The 17,042-nt window shown below is 37.3% G+C and overlaps 1 protein-coding gene across 1 annotated transcript; it reads left to right on the top strand.

Moving 5' to 3' along the window:
* The first annotated feature begins 4,070 nt into the window (after positions 1 to 4,070).
* On the top strand, positions 4,071 to 13,906 carry thap7 (THAP domain containing 7). Its single transcript, XM_030147603.1, has 5 exons — positions 4,071 to 4,130; positions 8,730 to 8,809; positions 10,609 to 10,746; positions 11,412 to 11,531; positions 11,922 to 13,906. Exons 2-5 carry the CDS (start codon positions 8,730 to 8,732, stop codon positions 13,189 to 13,191), a joined length of 1,608 nt encoding a protein of 535 aa, XP_030003463.1. The 5' UTR covers positions 4,071 to 4,130; the 3' UTR covers positions 13,192 to 13,906.
* The last annotated feature ends 3,136 nt before the right edge of the window (positions 13,907 to 17,042 follow it).

A 17,042-nucleotide genomic window follows, 5' to 3' on the forward strand; every position in this document is an offset into this window, starting at 1 on the left:
AGAAACTTCCATTTGCTGTTTGCATGACGTGTACAGTGTCTATGCTGTGGTCTGCATGCGCCACAGCGCCCCCAGCGGTTTGGAGGATTATTACTGCATCCTCCATGTACGTACACACCAAACACTGACAGATTTCACCAACGGAAATGAAAGGTGAAAGGTGGTGAAAATCCAGAAAAGATACACAATATTCATCATGACTATGTTTTCCGTCTGTTTTCTGTCCGTCCTCTGGGAGTTAATGGATGAGAACCCAAACAGACGAAACATAGCAGTACCACAGGGAACCATGGGGGGGCGGGGGGGGGGGGGCAGTGTTTAGACTGGAAGAGAATAATTTACAGAAATGGAAGAGAAGTTTTTTTCCCCAACTTTATTTATCAAAGTCTGGTCATACATTCTAAAGAATTCCATAGAAAAAGACTTTTTTTCCAGACTGAGAGTGAATGTCAAACTTAGGCTGAACAGTATTTGTAAAGAACATTATACATACATACATATATATATATATATATATATATATATATATATATATATATATATATATATATATACATATATATATATATATATATATATATATATGTGTGTGTGTGTGTGTGTGTGTGTGTGTGTGTGTGTATATATATATATATATATATATATATATATATATATATATATATATATATATATATAAAGTCAGAGGTCTAATCAGGTATCAATACATTCAAATTTTCACAAACAATCAAGGGTTGTTTGGTTTTTACATATTTCAGTGTTTGTTTGTTTGTTTTTTAAAGTTTGTTATTTCATTTATGTAAATTAAGAACAGTGGGTGGTTCTTCGTAAATCTACATTTGTGTATAAATTGTTTAGCAATAATAATTCAAGTGTTGTACATAATTTCTTGGTTTTATTTTTCATTATAACTCCGAATTTCATGTCTTTGTACTCCAGTTTGGGCGGGTGAATGTCCTTCTCAGATATCCATTGTTGAAATGCTGTCCAAAATGTCCTGGTGTATAAGCAGTCCAAAAACAAATGTTCTAAAGACTCAATTTCAAATTCACAGAAAACACAATTATTTTTTTCAATATTAAATCTTTGTCTCATAAAATCATTACAAGGATAAATATCATTTAGGGTTTTAAAATGAGTTTCTTTCGCTTTTGGGAATGGAAGAGAAGTTTTAAAACAGCGACTGTGTATGCTTTGTGAGTTGGTGAAAAACTACCGACAAATTCACGACAGCTAATATTGTCAACATCAACATTAATAAAACCTCCTCTTTCATGGCCACTTTTGTCTTTATTTATCTTTTTCTTCTTCTCAAGAAAAAAAAAAAAAAAAAAGACTACTCTTCTTCGTGGTAATAGTCCAGCATGTTAATTCAGGGCAGCTCCCTCTGGTGGATTCATGTTTTATTGTAAAGTCGTTTTTTGTTATAATGTGATAACGTACCTTTGTAAAACGAGATAATTTATCACCTGGCAACGTGATAACATATTGTTATAACGCTAAATTCCTCTTTTGTAAATATGTGAAAAGGTGTGTTTAAACAGATAAATAGAGGAATATCGACCAATGATTGATTGATTGATTGATTGACTGATAATTTCGAGCGTTTTGAGCAAGTTCCTTTTGATACTTGATGAAATTCTGCTGCTATTGAACTTGGTGGATGACACTGTGATTAGTTCATTTTTAAGAGACATGGGTGTGAACAGAAGCAAGAATGAGATGTAACGTCACTATCTGGAGGAATGAGGGGTTTACCCTGACAACAGCACGCATAAGACGGCATCATCCAGTCCTGATCCTCCTGCTGATCAATGACAGATGACGCTACCTCCAGCTGATCAGTTACAGCTGATCAGTAATGCTCAGCTGATCATTTGCAACTCATTAGTTACTTTCTGCTGATCAGTTACTCATTGTTGATCAATTACAGCTGATCAGTTATACTCAGCTGATCAATTGCAGCTATGGCAGTTACTCTCAGCTAATCAATTACAGAAGATCAGTTACTCATTGTTGATCAATAATAGATCATCAGTTACTCAGAGCTGATCGGTTACTGCTGATCAATTACAGCTGATCAGCTCCTAGCTCTTCCTTCTGCTGATCATCTATTGATCAATCATCCACTCATCAGTGAAGCCTCCTTGTTCTTTGGTCTAAACATGTTAATCTTGGACTAAACTTAGACTGGACTAACCTTTGACTCCACTGAACCATAAACCTGCTCTTGGGGAAGGCGGTCACAGTCACATGACATTAGTGACCAATCAGTGTTCTTCAAATGCACACAGTCTGGATCATCTGTGTCAGGACTGTCAAACTCATTTTAGTTCAGGGGCCAGATTCAGCCTAATTCGATTTCAAGCGGGCCAAACCATTAAAATAATAGCTTAAAAGCCTATAAATAACGACAACTCCAAGTTTTGCTTTTGGTTTTTGTACAAAAAACTCCAATTAAATTGTGAAAATATTTACATTTTACTAAAAAGATGTGAACAACCTGGAAAAACAGAAATTTCATTTGAAAAATTAGTGCAATTTTTAACACTATTATGCCTTGACTTATTATTTATACATGTACATTTACACACAGTGTTACATAAATATTTGGTAACAAGCAGAATGTTGTAAAAATTTTGGAGCGTGGAACTAAAATTTGAACAATTTCTACAATATTCCATCTGTTATTATTAACACAACTCCAGATCCCAGTGGATCCATAAACGCACAAAACATTTAGGAACAGGCAGAATATTGTTCAAATTGCACATTTCGGGTTGTTCATCTTTGGGGTTTTTTATGTATTTATTTGCATTTTATTGTGACAGAATAGTTTTGTAAATGTAAATATTTTCACAGTGTAATGTTATTTTTTTTTTTTTTTCACTTAAATTTTTTCCACATAATTTTTCACAAAGAACATTTGTCGTTGTCATTATTTCTGGGTTATTGTGTTGTTATTTTTACTGTAGATCACATTGGTCTGTATGTGGACCCTGAACCACAATGATTTGGACAACCTGGACTGTTCAGGTTCATTTTTGCACTTTCATCCTGCAGGGCCGGAATGGAACCTTTGGCGGGAGGGTCAGATTTGGCCCCCAGGCTGCATGTTTTTTTGTTCAAAGTGATTTTTATTACATACTGAGTCAAAGAAAAGCATATTATAGTCATTGTTTTTTTGTTTGTTTGTTTGTTTTTTTTGTTTGTTTGTTTTGTTTATTTTAACCCAAACCCATGAATCCCAAACCCTGTTGCACCCAAAAAAAAAAGATAATTGACAATAATAATAATAATAATAATAATAATAATAATAATAATAATAATAATAATAATAATAATAATAAATAAATAAATAAATAAATAAATAAATAAATAAGGAACACAGATATTAGTCGCAGACTCATATTAATCAGACTACTGTGGAATAAGTGATGGATCTGCCTCTTTTATGTGATTCAGAACAGGTTGCCAGGTACTGAAAAATGTAGTGGCACATCCTCTTATAGAATATCTGATTTTTTCCAATGTTAAATGATGTAAAAGATCCAGAAACCAAGATTTAAATCTTGGAGGTTTTTTATCTTTCCATTTTAGTAGTATTAGTCTACAAGCTAGAAGAGTGGTGAAGGCAATTAGATTTTTAGATTTTTGGTTAAAATTAAAAAAATGTGATGTAACGCCGAATATTGCAATTGTTACCTCAGGTTCAGTATGAGACCATGTTGCATCAGAAAGAAATTTACATATAGACTGACAAAAGTTTTTCAGTTTTGAACAAAACCAGAACATATGAGACAGTGTGGCCGGTTCAGCTTCACAACGATCACAAGTAGAATTCAAGTCGGATTTAATTTTTGTCAACTGCACTTTAGACCAATGCAGTCTGTGAACCACTCTGAACTGAATTACACTATGTTTGGCATCTGTCATCTATATCATTCTAAACTGATGTAGTCAATGAAAGTAAATGTATTTTTCTGCATGGTACTCCAGTCCAGTGGGGGCGCTAATGAACCTTTGAGCTGGTTTTCAAAGCGACGCAACGGAACAAAACAGAAAAAGGAGGAAGACGAAGGCGGAGGAGGATCAGCTGTGTTTAAGAGGTGGAAGTCTGCAGCACAGGGGTAAGAGCCGAAGAATATGACAGAAAAAGTGACTGACAGATGTACTGTTTAGACAGAGCAGCAGTGTTTACAACAGGCTTTACAGGAAATACACATGAGTTATCTGCGGAACAGTGTGAGTGTGTGACAGGACATGAAGGCTTCACATGAGTTTAACTACAGACAGAAACACGGAGGGGAAGTTTCAAACAGACACAACAGACACAACAGACACAACAGACACAACAGACAGGGGGTTTACCGTCAACTGTTTTATCTTGAGTTTTTATATTTCTGAGTTAATACCTATCGAAGGTGATGTCGTAGAAAATGGATAATCCAGTCTTCTGTGGTTTAATGGAAACGTACATATAAATACACGGAGAATCTGGAAATAAGTAAATGAAAATGATCTGTTTTTGTCTAAGGTTAAAACCAATAAGGATCTGAACATCTTTAAATTATGAATAAATAAAAAATATTGGATGTGTTTTTCATGGCTTTATGTGTTGCTCCTGAGCATTGAACACTGCACACAAAAACAATCAGCAATATGTACAGAACTTACAATCAGCTGTAACAAACCAACACATATCAGGATATGAAATGACTGTCCTTAATCTTAATAAACTGATTTAGCTTCAGTGAAAGCCGCAGAATAACACAGCCCATTAAACAAACTGATTGATATAATATCACGACAATAGAAAACATATTTTAAAAAAATAAACCCAGGAATCTGAACAACAGGACAATAATCCATGTCAGCTGCTCCATGTAGGCAGCTCCTTTATTTTATGTCTTTAATTATTGCACACACTGGTTCATCCAGGGGTTCCTGCTACTTGTTGTTGTGACCACTGTGGTCAGACACACCTGGATGAACCAGTGTGTCCAATAATGACAGACAGGTCTCATGGCCTTCTTCCCTAAGGCTCAGGAGGCAGCTGCACTGGCTTGTATTTATCTACAAGGCTGTACTGGGCAAACTACCCCCATATCTTTGTCGCCTCCTGTCTCCATTTTCCAGTGGATACAACTCCCGTTCATCACATCAGCTCCTCCTTAGAGTCCCCAGAGTTCACCCTGAACTTAGTAAAACAGCTTTTTCCTATGACGGACCTTGCTCATGGAACAATTTGCAATACTCACTTCAGCATTTCATGACCTTGAGTGAATTCAAATCTCTTCTATCAAACTGTTTAACAGAAGTGTGGAACTGCTATTCTTAAACTGGTTTTTAGTTTTTATGTTTCCAGTCATTTTATGTTGTCTTAATTGTATGTAGTTTTATCCTCTGTTACTTCATTTGTATTGTACTGATGTGCCTCTTGGTCAGGTCTCCCTCGAAAAAGAGATTTCATCTCAAGGGACTTCCTGGTTAAATAAAGGTTAAATAAAATAAAACAGGAAATAAAGGAGCTGCTTGAAGTTCAGGAAGTATTGGGGCTGTACATAGAGCCCATTGTCTAGGTGTCAAACATGTGGCCCAGGGGCCAAATCCGGCCTTCCAAAGGGTCCAGTCCGGCCCATGGGATGAATTTCTGAAATGCAAAAATTACACAGAAGATGTTAACAATCATTTTAGTTCAGGTTCCACATTCAGACCAATATGATATAAAGTGGGTTGGATCAGTAAAATACTATTGTAATAACCTATAAATACCCACAACTCCAAAATTTTCTCTTTTCAAAAGTAAATATTTTCATGTATTTACACTGAAACAAAGTATAATTTTGCAAAAACTGTGAATAACCTGAAAAGTTCAGGTTCCACATTCAGACTAATTCAATCTCAAGTGGGTCACACCAGTCAAATACTATCATAATAACAAATAAATAATGACAACTCCAAATGTTTCTCTTTTTAAATGTAAATATTTTCATATATTTACACTAGAACAAAGTATAATTTTGCAAAAAATGCGAATAACCTGAAATGTCGTAAGAGAATTAAGTACAATTTTAACAATATTCTGCTTGTTATTAAATGTTTTGTGTGTTTGTAGATCCACTGTGATCTGTAAGTTATAATGTATATGTTTAAATGATAAACTGAGGCAGAATATTGTTAAATTATACTTATTTTTTCTGTTTGTTCACATTATTCACATCTTTTGAAAGGATAGTTTGTAGATGTAAACCTGTTCATAATGTAAATTAACTGTTTTTGTTCTAAAGCATGGAGAAAAGTTTGGAGTTAACATTATTTATATATTATTATGTTATTATTTTACTGGTTCGGCCCACTGCAGATCAAATTTAGCTGAATCTGGCCCCTGAACTAAAATGAGTTGGACACCCCTGGTCTGTATGCACAGGACATACAGAGAATTGAGATACCGTTTCTCTCTCACCTTATTACCCATGTGCTTACATACAATGCAAGTCACGATATTTCTATCTGTCATATTTATTGTGACTTATGACTGACTTATGACTTACTATCACAAAAATTTGGGGAAAAAATGCTTTGGAAATAGACCCAAACATATTATTCCAAAAATGTGCGCCCTGGTCTCGAAAGATGTGCTATGATTTGTGTTATCGGTCCAATGCCCAAATTTTGTTAAATTGTGAAAAACCAGCCGAGTTTGTCCCTCTGAAATGAATAGGGCCATTTTCAAATTGCTACCATTCACACAGTCGAACTTACAATCACACCACCTGATGGAAAATGTGCGGCCCGGCACAAAGGATATATGTGTGACATTTGATACTGATATCATGTATGGTTTTCACACACACTGAGATCAACCAAACCACATACACACCCATGAGGTACAGAATGCTGACAGCTGATTGGCTGACGGCCTCCACCCTCTAACTAAGGCTATGTTCAGACAGCAGGTCTTAATGCGCAATTCGGATTTTTTGGTGAAATATGATTTTTTTTATGTGCTCGTTCATATTACACATTAAATGCGACTTCTATCAGTTTTGAGTCTGAACTGAATGCGACCCTGAAGTGACCCAGATGCACAAAAGAGGTCCTGACGTAATTAGGAATGAGGACATACGTCATATTAAGTGACATATCTGTAAGGCTGCACCATTTTGAACTTACAAGCTATTGGTTGCTATGGGCAACAGCATTGTACCGACGTGCAGAAAAGAGCCGTATAAATGAAGTTTCAAGATTTTTAAAAAAGGGATAAAACGGCGGCAAAAGCAAAGGGTCTCTGTCGGGAGAAGCTCAACACCACTGCAAAGCAGCAGTATTTGGAGAAGATCAGAGACATGAAGACTTTAGACCCCTATGAGACACCGGTGTTCACTGGTATCCGACTGATCCGATTAGCCCCTACCCCTGGACCTACATGCCGTTAATTAACTATCTCATTTTCAGCATGACTACACAGTGCAAGAATTCAAGTCCTTTGACAGCTGTGAACAGTTCTGCTGTGTCTGGGTTCAAGATTTGGTCATCTACAAGCCCCATAACTGTGAAAATACTGTGGTGGGGTCAAAGGTCAGACTGTGGATAGTGCAATGTTTACATGCGTATGGAAGTTGTAAATGCATTAAACTAGTCTGAAACTCAAAATAACTTACCTCCAGGTCTCTACGTTTGCTAAATGCGACCTGGCCGTTCAGACTGAAGTTGCATTGCAAAATATCAGATTCGTATCGGACTTACGATCACATATGTAAGTGGTCTGGGTCGGATTTGAAAAAAAAAAAAAAAAAACATTTATGCTGTTCACACTGTCTTTAACAGATCAGAAACAGGTCATATAGAAGCAAAAAATCGGATTTGGGCGACATTTACCTGCAGTCTGAACGTAGCCTAAGACTGGAGAGTCTGATTTGCATTATTTGGAAACTCTACAAACAACTCTTCATAACGCTCACATTTTTTGGAATTCAGCAACAATTTATCATCAAATTGTTGGAAAAACTAATTTCTTTTAATCTTAAACTTTTCTTTTTGATCTGCTGGCCTCTCATGGTCCCTCTCATGTCAATTTCTGTCACTAACATGTTTGTCAAACTCCACATTCCCACAATCACTGCTTATTCAGTTCTGACTTTTTTTTTTTTTTTTGAATATTACATTGATATGTTCAGAAGACTCACCACAAGTCTCACAGTTCAAGAATTTTTGAGGTAGTCGAAAAAGTCAATTTTTCCTCGACTGCTCCCTCAGTTCTCACTCTTTCCTCATGTTATAACCCTTTATGGGTGACTGTGCCTGGATGTTTGAACAGTGCAATGTCTACAACTAGACAACGTGCCACAGAGACTATCACACAGGCTACAAATGGCAAAATGAAAAGGCTAAAAAGAAGCATGTTTTTTAAACAGGTTTTCATTGCTTGTGTGTTTTGCACCCCCCCTCCCAGGCTGAGGTGCATTTAGGACAATCCAGTGGACCTTTTTAGATGAAATTTGTTGCATAGTGAAAGTTGGCATGTCTTATGGAGCTGTTTCCATTCTAACAGATGTACTTTTTAAATGAACTTTACAGTAACTGAGAAATGTGGACATGACAGCTGCTGAACAGAATTCACACAAATGTAGATGTTGCATGTGTTATCTTGCAGTTGTCAGGTGCTTGTGTGTGCTTGTGAAAATAATGGACAGACTACATTTTTCTTGTCACTGTAACACTCTCAGATGCCAAGACATTGCTCAGCAGGCGGTTGCAAATCGAGGGACAACCGAGATACTCGGAATGCTGGTATCACCTTTCACAAGTAGGTGGCACATTTTACAAAGTGTTAGTTTTCATCAGTCTTCCACCCAAATCAGAAAACATTGTAATGGCATGGGAAGTGCTAATGTTCCGTACCATTACATGGTGCAAAATTGTTCTTGCTGCCGGTTGAATGTACATGACTTGTACAGCATGGAGAACCAAAGCCCCGCCTCCTTCAGGTTGTGTCTCATGGGACCTTATTTTAGAAACAAGTTGTTTTACAGTCATTGTAAGAGACAGTTTATATTTTGAAGTATTAAAATGCACAAGTACAAAGGCAGGAAAGCTGCAGAGGTGATGGACGTAAGCGTCTCTGTCCACCATCAGTTCAGAGTCACTGAAAACGTCTCTGCAGCGTCAGCAGGACCAGACTCCACTGATCTCCACCTCCTTTCATTCTTTTTCACCTTCTATGGAGGATTAGCGTAAAATATCCACGCCTGTTTTGGTGTAGGTGGCACTGAGCTCTTTAATATAAAGCTAAATGTTTCTGTTCCACAAACTGACTTTCTTGGCTTGTAAAAGTATTAAACAGACAAACATCATATGTGGAAATGTTAGCGCAGTTTAAACGGGATAAAAAAAAAGATTTGTCTGTTTCCACTGACCATGGTTTCTATTTTTTGTGACATTTGGTTCTATGGTTTGACACCAGAAGGGGCAGGTCTTTAACTCTATGTACATCTGTTGTAGTGGTAGTTTCATTCAGTTCACATGCTTCAGTGACAGCTATGGTCTGTGTCCACTGGGAGGGTTTTTGCTTTGGAAGAACCCACTGGAAACATTTTGTTAGCTTCATAGCATTGCTTACGTCATATTTTATTTAGATTATAGCCAATGATGAAAATAACACAGTAGTGATAGGAGAGTAAAATTACACTGCTATCATAATTTGGCCAAAAATATGACTTGGGCTATTTATGCTCTGAGGCTGACAGTTTCTGACATTACTGTTGCTGTGGTTACAAACAAAGCCTGTTCGACATTACTTAACATTATTCTTTTCTAACTATTGTAAATTAAATGTTGTGAAATACAAGTGTTGTTGCTGGGTTTAAGATTTTTTTCTAACCAGAATTTAATTGTTTAAATTTAAAATGTGTGATGGATTTGTCAAAATAAAGCTTATTTGACCACAGAGAACAGCCGTATTTTGGAAAGTGCTTTTTAATTTTAATGGCATCCAGACAGACGAGGCACTTCTGTTAATTATTTATGGAAATACCTAGTTGGTAATATCATGGAGTAGGTCATGTAATAGAATCAAAGATGTGTTTTAGTCGTAGGCTGCATCAGAAGGACATTAATTTAAAACCCCCTGCTTAGACTGTATAGTTTCTGTATTTTCAGAACAACCTGAGTTATCAGTGACCTACTCATCCATGGTGGATGGAGTTCATATGATATGATATGTGATTCTCCATCCTGACAAGTGTGATGTTGTTAATACTACTACAAAAATAATAATAATAATAATAATAATAATAATAATAATAATAATAATAATAATAATAATAATAATGGGTTGGATTTCTGAAACTCTGTGTGTTGACGGAGTTTTCTGTTGAGTGCTGTAAGTGCTGAATGTTGTAGTATTTGTATAGAAAATAGAAGCTGCCTGTGGACACAGACTAGTGAACTAACTCTGATCAGTGCATCTGAAAAATGTGAATTTAACCGTTTTAGTCGGTTGATGCTTTCTAGAACAGAGCCCTGCTGTCGTAGCTCTGTTGTAAAAACTTCTAACTTTAATGTGAAAATCATTTAATGTTTGTAAAATGTCATTGTTGTGACCAGATTACCAAAACGAGCACCTCGGAGGAGGCTTTGGATCTCCAACTCCCACCGTGCATCATCCTGGGATCCTCAGACCGACTTTGTTTACTTCTGTTCCAAACATTTCACCCCAGACAGTTTTGAACTGACTGGATGCAGGTATGGGCCATCAAACACTGATGGAACATTTACTTTGAACATGTGACTGGAGCTGCTTACACATTATTAATTTACTCTTTTGTAAGAGGTCATGGATTTTTTTACATTATAAAGTAATTTATTACATTTGATATCTGTATAGCTAATGTTTTAAACTTGACAGAAAAGATGGAAAAGAAAAATAATTGTAAATAATGAGTCTTTTATTCATGACACAAAGAAAATATAGGCAATACTGGCATTACAGCGGTTTTCTTTTGATGCCACTGTCAGTGTGTGAAACTGAAAAACTGTTATTAGAAGTATAATGTCATACATCTGTGGTACCACTGCTGAATGGTATTATGACAGTTTGACTCTTCAGCCTGGAAGGTTTGTTTACCTACACAGATATATGCATATTATATACACAGATATATGTATATGGACACAGATTTCTATGTATACAAATATATGTATACAAATATGTCTATGTACACAGATGTGTGTATGGACACAGATTAATGTATATATTCACATGTAGTATCATTGTAGTCACTGACGTGTTGAGTGTCCTTAATTACATGCCATGCTTTAGTTAACCTGATGATTACAGTTTAGCAGCTGCTTAGTACTCAACACTGATTTCCTCCATTGTTCTAACTCCTACTATTCTGTTGTGTCAGTGGGATCAGAAGACTAAAGGAAGACGCATTTCCTACAGTATTTGAGTCCAAGTCAGTGAACAGATGCAGCAGCACAGAGACGGCTCACAAACATCACACACAAGACAACAGACCTGTCAGGTAAAACACACTGCAGCAGGTTGTGTGTGTGTGTGTGTGTGTGTGTGTGTGACCTAAGGCTGCGACAGAGTTCAGCTTTAATGTTTTCATCTTGGTCTTACCGCTGTTGTACTCTACTTCTAATGTATATGTAGTTTTAGTGCTCTTACCCAATTTAATGAATACATAATGAAAATACATGAACATAATATATAATGACAATACAGAATAACTAAGTACATAACTGAACATAATATCACAATCCATGATTTTGTCAGCCTACATTACTCAGGTGTTCATTATCTAATAGTGTAATATCTTTGATTATCTGGAACATTTAAGTGTGACAAAAATGTGAAAAGTCATGGTGGGGGTGAATACATTTCACATCACTGTGTGTTGTTTCCACAGGAAGGATCTCTGCTCAGCTGATTGTGTCGACACCAAAGAGGACAGTGACAGCTGTCCAATGTCAGATGTGTCCTCATGTCAGATGGTAGAATCACCAGCAAAGGACACCGACAAACCCACCCCTGAACCTCCTCATGTGGTGTCTGAGGTGGAAAACTCAGCCCCTGACTCCCCCTCTCGGTACATGAGGCGCCTTCCTCCTCCTCCAGGCTTTTACCTACCAAAGGAGCACAGCTATGCTCAGCTCTGCCCCCTGCTGTGGCGGAGGCGTTACGACCAGGCCATCGACTGCTTGGCCAAGGCCTTACGGCAGCTGCACGCCGCCAGGCGCAGGGAAAACCGCCTGCGCAGCACAGTCCTGAGGCTGCGTGATAAACGCCTAAAACACACCCTGCATTTGGATCAAGACGGCTCTAAAAACAAGGGCAGATGGTCCCCAGGGCCAAGCAGGCACAACAGAGGACATGGAGGCGACGTGGACGACCACCTGGACGGGGAAATGAGCGTAACGTCTGATGATCCAATGGAGGCTGGCTTTAATGTTAGAGAAAACAACAGCTACTCTGAGAGGGACCAAGAATACTGCTTTTACTGTGGGAGAGGACAGCTTCAGGGTGGGAGTGGTGGATCATGCAGGATGTCAGGAACTGTAAAAGAAACCCAGACCACAGTTAATAAGGATGCTCTGAAAATGCAGGCTAGTGTCGAAAATAATACTGGTGTCTTTGTAGAAAATGGAAAACACAAACAGATGGTCAGGCTTGAAAGGTCCCCCTGGAAAAGTACAGAAATGTCTGAGTCAAATATCAGAGACTCCCACCTACCACTACCTGATGAGAACGTGCAGATTGTAGATGCTCAGCAGCAGTTGTATGTCCCAGACAGATGTGAGGGGAAAACAGACAGTATGGGGGTGGAGCATCAGCAGGAGCTCCTCTGGGTCCAGAATGGGACTGAACACATCCTTCTGGTGCCTGTTTTTGCTGAGGACGCTGTCCAAAGTTTGCTTCAGACAGAGGAAGTCTCTGAAGAGGCACAAAGCATTCTGGTGTCAGAGCTGGACTTGAAGAGAGAACTACTGCACATGATGGAGAACCGAGACGTCAGCAGAGGAAGGAGGACCAAGACCACCAGCGACGACGAACCTGGTGATCAGCAGACTGATGTTCACAGAACATCTGCGGACATGAGAGAAGATGTACGAGAAAAACTGAAAGAACACTTGGAGGGATTTCATCTGCAACTGAGCACTGAGTTCAGTGTGTTCTGAAATGAAAACAACTGAAATGATTCGGACATTTTACTGACAGCATTCACTTTGTCCCTTCTCATGACAGAACAACACTTGTCCAGTTGAATGACAGTTGTGCTGCATACTGTACATGTACCTACGAACATATTAAATAGTGTGACATCACTTTACTTCCCTTTCATCAGCTCAAAACCACCACATCTATTGGACTCACTGCTTAACCTGGTATAAATGCAATGCAAGGTTTAATTGAACTACTGACAATGATCCTGTATCTTATTGTTAACAAATCCCATTACATGTGTAACAGTACTGTCATTGTTCCCTGGAGCAGACAGTTACCCTGGACTCAGACCATCTCATTTGGAGACAGTCCCTCCTTCTACCACATATTTAATAGTGTCAATGTGGACCAATCTATTGCTAAAGAAATTCACAACAAATACTTTATTCCCTGCTGGTGTGAGGGACTGTTAAAAAAAAAAAAAAACAACTTCATATCTCAACTGTTATGGCAATTGCTCTTTTTCTCTAACATTCCTGAACTTGTGAATGAAGCCAACATGCACTGGGCAAAAGGAGAGACAACTTACTATTCACATACTGTCACATGGACAGACTCATGTACTGTGGTTTATCTGATTTTATTTGGTGCATTGGTAATAAGAATATATGTTACACTAAGATGATCCTTGGAATATTCCACATGCCAGTAAAATACCATTTTCACTTTCTATTCATGACATTTTTGACTCATCAGTTAATTCTGTTCCTCGCATGTTAATTTTCAGCTGTTTTTGGACGAGTAGGCCTTTCTTATATGGACTTGGTTTATACCATATTAGTATAAAACACAGGTGTCAAACATGCGGCCCAGGGGCCAAATCCGGCCTGTCAAAGGGTCCAATCCAGCCCTCTGGATGAATTTGTGAAATGCAAAAATTGCACTAAGATATTAACAAGCCTTTTAGTTCGGGTTCCACATTCAGACCAATTCAATCTCAAGTGGGTCAGACCAGTCAAATACTACCATAATAACATATAAATAATGACAACTCCAAATGTTTCTCTTTGTAAATGTAAATATTTTCATGTATTTACACTAAAAAAATGTATAATATTGCAAAAAATGCCAGTAACCTGAAATGTCTTAAGAGAAGCAAGTACAATTTTTACACTTTTCTGCCCAGTACTAAATGTTTTGTGTGTGTTTGTAGATCCACTGTGATCTGTAAGTTATAATGTACATGTGTAAATGGTAAACTGAGGCAGAATATTGTTAAAATTACACTTATTTTTTCAGTTTGTTCATGTTATTCACGTCTTTTGAAAGGACAGTTTGTAGATGTAAACCTGTTCATAATGTAAATTAACTTTTTATGCTCTAAAACATAGAATAAAGTTTGGAGTTGAAATTATTTATATATTATTATGTTATTATTTTACTGGTCTGGCCCATTTCAGATCAAATTTCGCTGAATGTGGAACTGAACTAAAATGAGTTTGACAGCCCTGGTATAAATGAACAGATGAATATTCAGCATAAGCATATGTCTGTTGTTGTGAAATCATAAAAGTCATTGCTGTACAGTGGTGGTTTAAAAGGATGTTTTTTAGGACTGTTGAGTCCAGTTTAAAACATTTGTTTGGAATTTCTTTATGACATAAAGGGTATCCCAAAAAAACTGACATAATTTCATCACCTGATGATTTGTTTAAAATTTATTTGCTCTTTTTGCTCAAAAAAGTGTTATCATTTTTATTGTTCTGCTTTCAGGAATAGACATGCGGTTTACTGCAACAGAAAAGGCCTTTTGTCTACTGAAGTATGGCCAAACTCAGTCAGATGTGAATATGCAACGTCAAATTGTTAGAAAATTTCATAAACAAGCACCAACAGGAAAGCAGATTTGGACGTGGCATAAGAAGTTTCAAAAGGAAGGCTGCAAGTGTCGGAAAGGAACTGCACTCCTGACTTGATGTGTGCTGCATCTCAAGTGACGCACACGTTGAACATTTGTTATAAGTTTGGAACAATATAAAATTACCATCACCCAGAAATTTTCATTTGAAATTTGTAGAATAAAACATTTTATGTCCAAAATCAGTCCTATTAAGTATAATTTGTCCTGACCATGTAGTCACTTCAAGATGGACATCTCAAATGATATCAGTTTATTTGGGACACCCTGTATTTATTTTGAAAAATGTATACAATTATATTATGTTAATGAAGTAATTGATAATAATTGCTTGGATTTATGTAGTGCTTTTCGAGGCTGTCAAAGTGGAACTGGATCCATTATTCCCAGTAGATTTCTGGTCACTTTACTCAGTGAGGGTCATGCGCTAGTCCAGGTGTGTCCAAATCCAGTCCTGGGGGGCCGGTATCCTACATGTTTTAGATCAGGGCTGTCAAACACTTTTTAGTTCAGGGGCCAGATTCAGCTACATTTGATCTGAAATGGGCCAGACTAGTAAAATACTAACATAATAATATAGAAATAATGTCAACTCCAAACTTTCCTCTGTTTAGGATGAAACAGGGAAAATTACATTATGACAATGTTTACATCTACAAACTATCCTTTAAAACAATGCGAACAACATGAATGAACTGAATAAGTGCAATCTTAACAATATTATGCTTCAGTTTATCATTTACAGACATAATATTGTTAAAATTGCACTTGCTTCTCTTAAGACATTTCAGGTTATTCACAGTTTTTGCGAAATTATACTTTGTTTTAGTGTAAATACATAAAAATGTTTACATTTGAAAAGAGAAAAATTTGGAGTTGTGGGTATTTATAGGTTATTACAATAGTATTTTACTGATCCAACCCACTTTAGATCATATTGGTCTGAATGTGGAACCTGAACTAAAAGGATTGTTAATATCTTAGTGTAATTTTTGCATTTCACACATTCATCCAAAGGGCCGGACTGGACCCTTTGGTGGGCTGGATTTGGCCCCCAGGCCGCGTGTTTGACCTCTGTGTTTTAGATTTAGATACCATTACACCTGGTTCAAATAATGATCAGCTCATCATCCAGCTCTGCAGAAGCCTGGTAACGATGGAATGGCTTCCAGGTGTGATGGAAGAGGGAAACATCTAAAACAGTGTTTTTCAACCTTGGGGTGGGGACCCTATGTGGGGCCGCCTGGAATTTCTAGTAATTGATCAAAACAAAACAAAAAAAACTTACTAATAAAAAAATATACGGTGAGTTGAGAGAGACAATCACAATACATAAAAGCACTGTGGTTCTGTTTATCGTTAAAATGTTCATTGTGGTCAGTTTCAGATGCTGCACCTCTTTCATAATTCATTCTTTGAGTTCTTGTTTGTTCAGTATTAATTGTCAGCCTTGTAAATACAAGCTCAACTGTACATATTCTGACCAAGGAAAATCCAATTCTCCCTTTGTGCAGTAATCTACACCTGGATTTACTGCCTCTGTCCATAATAATATACATTATATAGACTAAATGTCCTCGAACATTAATGTTTATTTGCAACATAGTAACCATTACTTGATCAAAAACAAATTAATTTTAGCAAAAAAAGGTCTCTGTTTTGAATGTCTGGGGTCACCAGAAATTTGTGATGTTAAAACGGGGTCACGAGCCAAAAAAGGTTGGAAACCACTGATCTAAAACATGCAGGATACCAGTCCTCGAAGACCGGATTTGGACACCCCTGCTCTAGTCAGAGGTCATGAGGTCAGCTAACAACGTGCATCTACTGAATGACACAAACATCTTCCAACAGGACAACTCCAGGGCTCATGGGGCTGGTGAAAGTACTTCAGGAAGAATAATGTGGTGTGACTGTGACTGGAGGACTGGCCTCCACAGTCCAGAT

The sequence above is a fragment of the Sphaeramia orbicularis genome, chromosome 11, assembly GCF_902148855.1.
Source record: "Sphaeramia orbicularis chromosome 11, fSphaOr1.1, whole genome shotgun sequence".
Classification (NCBI taxonomy): Eukaryota; Metazoa; Chordata; class Actinopteri; order Kurtiformes; family Apogonidae; genus Sphaeramia; species Sphaeramia orbicularis.

What these genes read in the sequence shown, in the direction of transcription:
- thap7 (XM_030147603.1), top strand. Translation starts at nt 8,730, where the DNA reads ATGCCAAGACATTGCTCAGCAGGCGGTTGCAAATCGAGGGACAACCGA. An exon ending in GCTGGTATCACCTTTCACAA is followed by an intron (nt 8,810 to 10,608) that starts GTAGGTGGCACA and finishes TGTTGTGACCAG; the next exon opens with ATTACCAAAACGAGCACCTC. An exon ending in CAAGACAACAGACCTGTCAG is followed by an intron (nt 11,532 to 11,921) that starts GTAAAACACACT and finishes TTGTTTCCACAG; the next exon opens with GAAGGATCTCTGCTCAGCTG.